Raw genomic sequence first — 7562 nt, forward strand, 5'->3', positions numbered from 1 at the left:
ACATTAGTGAAATGGCCATTAGTGGCGCTATATCTGATCTGTGTTACAAATTTCATAGCATTCCCACAAGCGGTTCTTTGGGCTGGGATATGCTCAAGAGTGGAATAATAAAAATAATATGAATGCCAGAGCACCTTAGGTTCTTGGGCCCGTAACAAAGAAACAACGTAAAAACAGCTACTTTCTGTTAGACACATGGTATTAAACTATCAGACTGAACACAAAAAACTCACTAATATCCATCAAATAAAACACAAAACTCTCAGTAGAGTATAGTAGACTGTTATAGTTTCAGTCAGAATAAGCTGATGTGCTTGCAAAGTTATGACAATATCTTTTGGTGGATGAATAAAATAAAGTGTTACTGGATATTAGGTTTACCCTAATGACTGGTAGTTAATATATAGCCAATACGTTTCTTATTGTTACAATAAATGGTTACCATACATTCATTATTGCTAATATTTCTGTGCTAATAAGTCACTCAAAAAAATCATTTATTACAAATTCATCCATAGGAAGAACTGAAAATACAAAGAGGATCACATTCAGGAAATCACGGACATAGACAAGAAGATCCAGGCATTTAGGAAGGCTGGGGATTCTCACGAGGTAAAATGCAGTTGATCGTTTTTAAAGAGGTTTTGATTGAGCAAAATTTCTAGCGATTATCGTCGATTTGATTTGACCGTCCCTGCATTTAATAACAAATTGTTCGATCTCAAAAAAAAACAATCAGCAGCAAATACCACCAGACTCATATGCATCTATAATACTTTTTTGTACTGTTGAATGTAAAATATACAGTTAGGTTATATTTGCACACAAGATGAACTTTTACACACAGTGCCCCTTTTATGGGCTGAAATGTAATTGGACAAAATAAATATCACAAATAAAATGTTTTTCTTATGCATTCAATGACTCCCTTGGGTGTGGAAATCATAGTGTTGTTTTTTTCTCTCAGACTTGTTGATTTGGCAACTCCTTACATTTCTGCTATCTCTTAGATTTTTTTAAATGGTTTCATTTGTATTGAGAGACACTTTGAACGCAATATACGGGTTTTTAAAATGCAAATGGCTCACTTACGCACTCCAGACCTTTGTATGCTTAAGTGATGTAGAAAAACCCACGTCTGTCCACAAAGCAGCTTTTGAGTCAATTGTCCAATTACTTATGGTCCCTTGAAAAGGTGGGATGTACATATTAAAGATTGCTCGTGGGTAAGATTAGGTTTAGATGTGGAGATATGGTCAAGACTATTTTGGATTCAAACGTTTAAGGGCCAGCAAAATGTGTTGACCCAGGAACACATTGAACTCTAATGTGACACAAGAAATCCCCAACAGCAAACCGATGCCTCGATCGATTTCTGATGTAAGCCTACTCCAAGAGCTGCTTCTGAAATTAAGGACATGATTTCAATGGTTCGGTGTGGACAGCTTGTAGATGTTGCCATGTGTTGAACGACTGACACTTATTCCTACACTTATAATGGTTTCTGGTCACGTGCACCACAGCCATGGGTGAATATTTGGGTGGAATTTCATGCAAAGCAAACATTGTTCCTGTACGTCCCTTGGAACATCATCATAAGGCTTTATGTCACGTGTTTCCGTCCTAAAAGCGCTCTGCGTGGGCTTCGGTGGAGCACAGCGAGAGGATCTTCGGTGAGCTCGTCCGCTCCGTTCAGAAAAGACGAGCTGAGGTGAGAGAACTGATCAGAGCTCAGGAGAAGAAGGAGATAGCACAGATCAATGATCACATACAGCAGCTGGAGCGGGAGATCGCCAATCTGCAAAAAGGAGAACGAAAAACTGGAGCCGATTTTACATACAGAGGATCACATCCGTTTCTTCCAGGTATAAAGAGAACTAGAGAATGTCTTCTGTAATGAAACGCAAAAATTGTTTTTGAATCTGTTCTTAAGGTGTCGGTTTTTCTTCCGATTTCAGAATTTCTCCTCTTCTCAATCCGGACCGGATGCGTTCACGACTTCACCCAGAGGCGTTAACGACCCTGACCTTTGAAAATGTGAATGACGCCGTCTCAGAGCTGAAAAACCAACTGGTCAAACTCTGCGATGAACACGTGGACAGAATATCAGTAAAAGGTGAAGTAACGTCGTCAAGGACTTTATACAAGTATGTAGAGGTGTGAAAGAGAGCACAATGTGAAGCTGGGAGCATGAGAACGGAAGACCGACAAGGACTCATCGGGGCTAAACAAGCTTGGTTATTGGACAAAATATAACAATTTGAGGCGAAGTGCTCATTAGCAGCTGATTTCACCACAACTTTCAGGGTTACTGGCAAATTAAAAAAAAAAAGTATGGCGTTAAGTAATTAATTATATTGTCTTTTTTAATAGTTGCTGATGTCCAAATTTCCAAAATTGCTTCATGCGAAGACAGTGAGTATATATGTATATGTATATATATATATATATATATATATATATATGTATGTGTGTGTGTGTGTGTGCATAATTCAATTTCTAATCATAATTCAACATTATAGCCCTTTATTCTTCACTCTGTTTCTTACTTCTGTTACTCATCCAATATTTTTACATTTACAGTGGTTTCTTTAGTTACAGCTTCTCCTCATCAGACAGTGAATGTGAGTAAGACATATATATATATAGACATATATATATATATATATATTTCATTTCGGGAAGAACATTTTAAATAACCGATAAATTTAAAAGCAAGTCCTGCAGTACAGTTAAACCTTGTTTAACAAAAAAAAAAACAAAACTTAATATTGAACAAGGAACTCAATAATTTAATATTAATATAATATATACTTTTGTTATATAGGTAACTCATTAACCTCATTAAGTTTCACTTCCGAATGAAGCCTGCCGGGGGGGAGAGTGGCCTGGGAGTAATAAAATAAAAATCTGACCTGCATCAAATACAGAAGTCCGTAATGTAATGTATATTTTGATGATTCATATTAATGTCTAGGTGGGTCTAAAACAAAAATATTGTCATGACTGCAAACATTTGATGAAGTTGAAAGCTTGCTGTTTGCCAATTACAAAACATTTGTAAATATGTTATTTCTTAATAATAAAGAAATCTTAAATCGTGAAAAAGTGATTTGCTCATGTTCGTAAGTGTCTGCAGAGTCTTGGTTACTACAAAACATAGATGAAAAGAAATGTGTGGCGCATTAAGAGAAATGATCGGTTATTTCGGTATGTTTCTACATGGTGAGTGAAAAAGCTATTAAAATAGCAACAAAACTGTGATTTGTGTTTTGTTGTAATCAAAATCTTGTTGATTTATTAGCTTAGGTGGAGCATAACAAAAATACGTTTTCTGGCAAATCAGCAGTCCCGCATGCAAATTTAACCAGTTGACATTTCTTTTATGAACTTGCTAAATAAAATGCCTAAATCTACTTAATGTTTGTGTTGCAACCAGTAGACTGCTTAAAGGGGCCACTGTCCCTTTAAGAGCAACCTACGCTTGTTTATCCTGTTCAGGTTAGTGGTTTCCTTCTTTGCACACTTTGTGTATATGCAGACACAAAAATCTGCTCCAATTCTTTTGCTCATTTGCGCTTTCAGTAACGAGGTTGAGAGTGGAGTGACTGACGGCGATCCACGAATAAAACCAGCAGCTGTGGAATGCCAGTCAAGGTGTGAGTCTAGCTAAATTGGTGAATAAAACTAGTAAATTGAAAGAGTGTGAGCGTGATTGTGTGTGTGTGTGTGTGTGTGTGTGTGTGTGTGTGTTTTGAGAATTGTGCAGCAGGGTGTATTTTATCAGGGGCTGCAAATGTATTTCTAAATATTAAATTCAGATGTATAGTGCTTTTCATGATGGTGCAGTTTAAAAGTTTCAGAAGCAGAAAATACCCTGTTGATTCACTGTTTTTACTTTCATTTTCATTTACTCGTTTTTGCATAGGAGCCACTCCCATTATGATTTCAAAAGTTATTATACCGTGAATGTTCCAGTGAAAGCACCAAAATGGCAGAATTAGTCTCTGATGCTCAAAATCCTTTAAACTGCCCGATCTGTCTGAACCTGTTTAAGAACCCGGTGACTACAGCCTGTGGGCACAGTTTCTGTATGGACTGTATAAAGGGTTGCTGGGATCGAGATGCTTCTTTGAGGCGAGCGTACAGCTGCCCTACATGCAGGAAGACGTTCAACCGAAGACCAGATCTCAGCAGAAGCACGGTCCTGGCTGAGATTGTAGAGGGAATGAAACAGGAAGTTCCAGCTAAGCCTGAAGATGTTACGTGCGATTCTTGCAAAGGAAGAAAACTCAAAGCCGTCAAGTCTTGTTTGTTTTGTATGGCTTCTTACTGCCCAACTCACATTCAGCCTCATTACGAGTCTGAAGCTTTTAAGAAACACAAGCTGGTAGACGCTTCCTCGGATCTACAGCAGCAGATCTGCCCTCAGCATCATAAAGCTCTGGAGATATACTGCTATAACGACCAGAAGTGTATATGTGTAGTTTGTATGGGGACTCAACACAGTGGACATCGAACGGTCTCAGCTGCAGCTGAAATGGCAAAAAAACAGGTAAGATGATGAGCGATATGTATTCAAGTGATGGCGTACAAGATATTGTTGGATAGTGAATATAGCCGAAAAATAAGAAAACCACTAATAATATGATTTAATGGCTCATCACTTTTGACCAATAGGTGGTGCTGTTATCTCATTGATTTGTGTTCTGTGTGAGGTATTAATGGCATGTTTATCAATACTTCTGAAAGGTATGGTTCAAAAGCATACACATTAGTGAAATGGCCATTAATGGCGCTATATCTGATCTGTGTTACAAATTTCATAGCATTCCCACAAGCGGTTCTTTGGGCTGGGATATGCCCAAGAGTGGAATAATAAAAATAATATGAATGCCAGAGCACCTTAGGTTCTTGGGCCCGTAACAAAGAAACAACGTAAAAACAGCTACTTTCTGTTAGACACATGGTATTAAACTATCAGACTGAACACAAAACTCGACTAATATCCATCAAATAAAACACAAAACTCTCAGTAGAGTATAGTAGACTGTTATAGTTTCAGTCAGAATGAGCTGATGTGCTTGCAAAGTTATGACAATATCTTTTGGTGGATGAATAAAATAAAGTGTTACTGGATATTAGGTTTACCCTAATGACTGGTAGTTAATATATAGCCAATACGTTTCTTATTGTTACAATAAATGGTTACCATACATTCATTATTGCTAATATTTCTGTGCTAATAAGTCACTCAAAAAAATCATTTATTACAAATTCATCCATAGGAAGAACTGAAAATACAAAAGAGGGATCACATTCAGGAAATCACGGACATAGACAAGAAGATCCAGGCATTTAGGAAGGCTGGGGATTCTCACGAGGTAAATGCAGTTGATCGTTTTTAAAGAGGTTTTGATTGAGCAAAATTTCTAGCGATTATCGTCGATTTGATTTGACCGTCCTGCATTTAATAACAAATTGTTCGATCTCAAAAAAAAACAATCAGCAGCAAATACCACCAGACTCATATGCATCTATAATACTTTTTTTGTACTGTTGAATGTAAAAATATACAGTTAGGTTATATTTGCACACAAGATGAACTTTTACACACAGTGCCCCTTTTTATGGGCTGAAATGTAATTGGACAAAATAAATGTCACAAATAAAATGTTTTTTCTTATACATTCAATGACTCCCTTGGGTGTGGAAATCATAGTGTTGTTTTTTTTCTCTCTCAGACTTGTTGATTTGGCAACTCCTTACATTTCTGCTATCTCTTAGATTTTTTTAAATGGTTTCATTTGTATTGAGAGACACTTTGAACACAATATACGGGTTTTAAAATGCAAATGGCTCACTTACGCACTCCTTTGTATGCTTAAGTGATGTAGAAAAACCCACGTCTGTCCACAAAGCAGCTTTTGAGTCAATTGTCCAATTACTTATGGTCCCTTGAAAAAGGTGGGAGGTACATATTAAAGATTGCTCGTGGGTAAGATTAGGTTTAGATGTGGAGATATGGTCAAGACTATTTTGGATTCAAACGTTTAAGGGCCAGCAAAATGTGTTGACCCAGGAACACATTGAACTCTAATGTGACACAAGAAATCCCCAACAGCAAACCGATGCCTCGATCGATTTCTGATGTAAGCCTACTCAAGAGCTGCTTCTGAAATTAAGGACATGATTTCAATGGTTCGGTGTGGACAGCTTGTAGATGTTGCCATGTGTTGAACGACTGACACTTATTCCTACACTTATAATGGTTTCTGGTCACGTGCACCACAGCCATGGGTGAATATTTGGGTGGAATTTCATGCAAAGCAAACATTGTTCCTGTACGTCCCTTGGAACATCATCATAAGGCTTTATGTCACGTGTTTCCGTCCTAAAAGCGCTCTGCGTGGGCTTCGGTGGAGCACAGCGAGAGGATCTTCGGTGAGCTCGTCCGCTCCGTTCAGAAAAGACGAGCTGAGGTGAGAGAACTGATCAGAGCTCAGGAGAAGAAGGAGATAGCACAGATCAATGATCACATACAGCAGCTGGAGCGGAGATCGCCAATCTGCAAAAGGAGAACGAAAAACTGGAGCCGATTTTACATACAGAGGATCACATCCATTTCTTCCAGGTATAAAGAGAACTAGAGAATGTCTTCTGTAATGAAACGCAAAAATTGTTTTTGAATCTGTTCTTAAGGTGTCGGTTTTTCTTCCGATTTCAGAATTTCTCCTCTTCTCAATCCGGACCGGATGCGTTCACGACTTCACCCAGAGACGTTAACGACCCCCTGACCTTTGAAAATGTGAATGACGCCGTCTCAGAGCTGAAAAACCAACTGGTCAAACTCTGCGATGAACACGTGGACAGAATATCAGTAAAAGGTGAAGTAACGTCGTCAAGGACTTTATACAAGTATGTAGAGGTGTGAAAGAGAGCACAATGTGAAGCTGGGAGCATGAGAAACGGAAGACCGACAAGGACTCATCGGGGGCTAAACAAGCTTGGTTATTGGACAAAATATAACAATTTGAGGCGAAGTGCTCATTAGCAGCTGATTTCACCACAACTTTCAGGGTTACTGGCAAATTAAAAAAAAAAAAAAGTATGGCGTTAAGTAATTAATTATATTGTCTTTTTAATAGTTGCTGATGTCCAAATTTCCAAAATTGCTTCATGCACGAAGACAGTGAGTATATATGTATATGTATATATATATATATATATATATATATATATGTATGTGTGTGTGTGTGTGTGCATAATTCAATTTCTAATCATAATTCAACATTATAGCCCTTTATTCTTCACTCTGTTTCTTACTTCTGTTACTCATCCAATATTTTTACATTTACAGTGGTTTCTTTAGTTACAGCTTCGTCCTCATCAGACAGTGAATGTGAGTAAGACATATATATATATAGACATATATATATATATATATATTTCATTCGGGAAGAACATTTTAAATAACCGATAAATTTAAAAGCAAGTCCTGCAGTACAGTTAAACCTTGTTTAACAAAAAAAAACAAAACTTAATATTGAACAAGGAACTCA

The 7562-nt window shown here is 37.5% G+C and overlaps 1 protein-coding gene and 1 long non-coding RNA gene across 2 annotated transcripts; both read left to right on the forward strand.

Annotated features, from left to right (window-relative positions):
- The first annotated feature begins 2027 nt into the window (after positions 1-2027).
- Positions 2028-3316, forward strand: LOC122356621. The gene is made up of 3 exons (XR_006252355.1): positions 2028-2116; positions 2374-2415; positions 2584-3316. It is a non-coding gene; the product is annotated as an uncharacterized LOC122356621 (long non-coding RNA).
- A 30-nt stretch (positions 3317-3346) lies between these two features.
- On the forward strand, positions 3347-6554 carry LOC122356838 (E3 ubiquitin/ISG15 ligase TRIM25-like; the record flags this gene model as incomplete). The annotated part of the gene is made up of 5 exons (XM_043255909.1): positions 3347-3501; positions 3586-3657; positions 3929-4555; positions 5289-5384; positions 6402-6554. Coding segments are annotated over exons 3-5 (813 nt in total), but the record flags the coding sequence as incomplete, so codon positions are not given.
- Between the last annotated feature and the right edge of the window lie 1008 nt (positions 6555-7562).

Source organism: Puntigrus tetrazona, chromosome 13 (genome assembly GCF_018831695.1).
Source record: "Puntigrus tetrazona isolate hp1 chromosome 13, ASM1883169v1, whole genome shotgun sequence".
In the NCBI taxonomy this organism is placed as follows: Eukaryota; Metazoa; Chordata; class Actinopteri; order Cypriniformes; family Cyprinidae; genus Puntigrus; species Puntigrus tetrazona.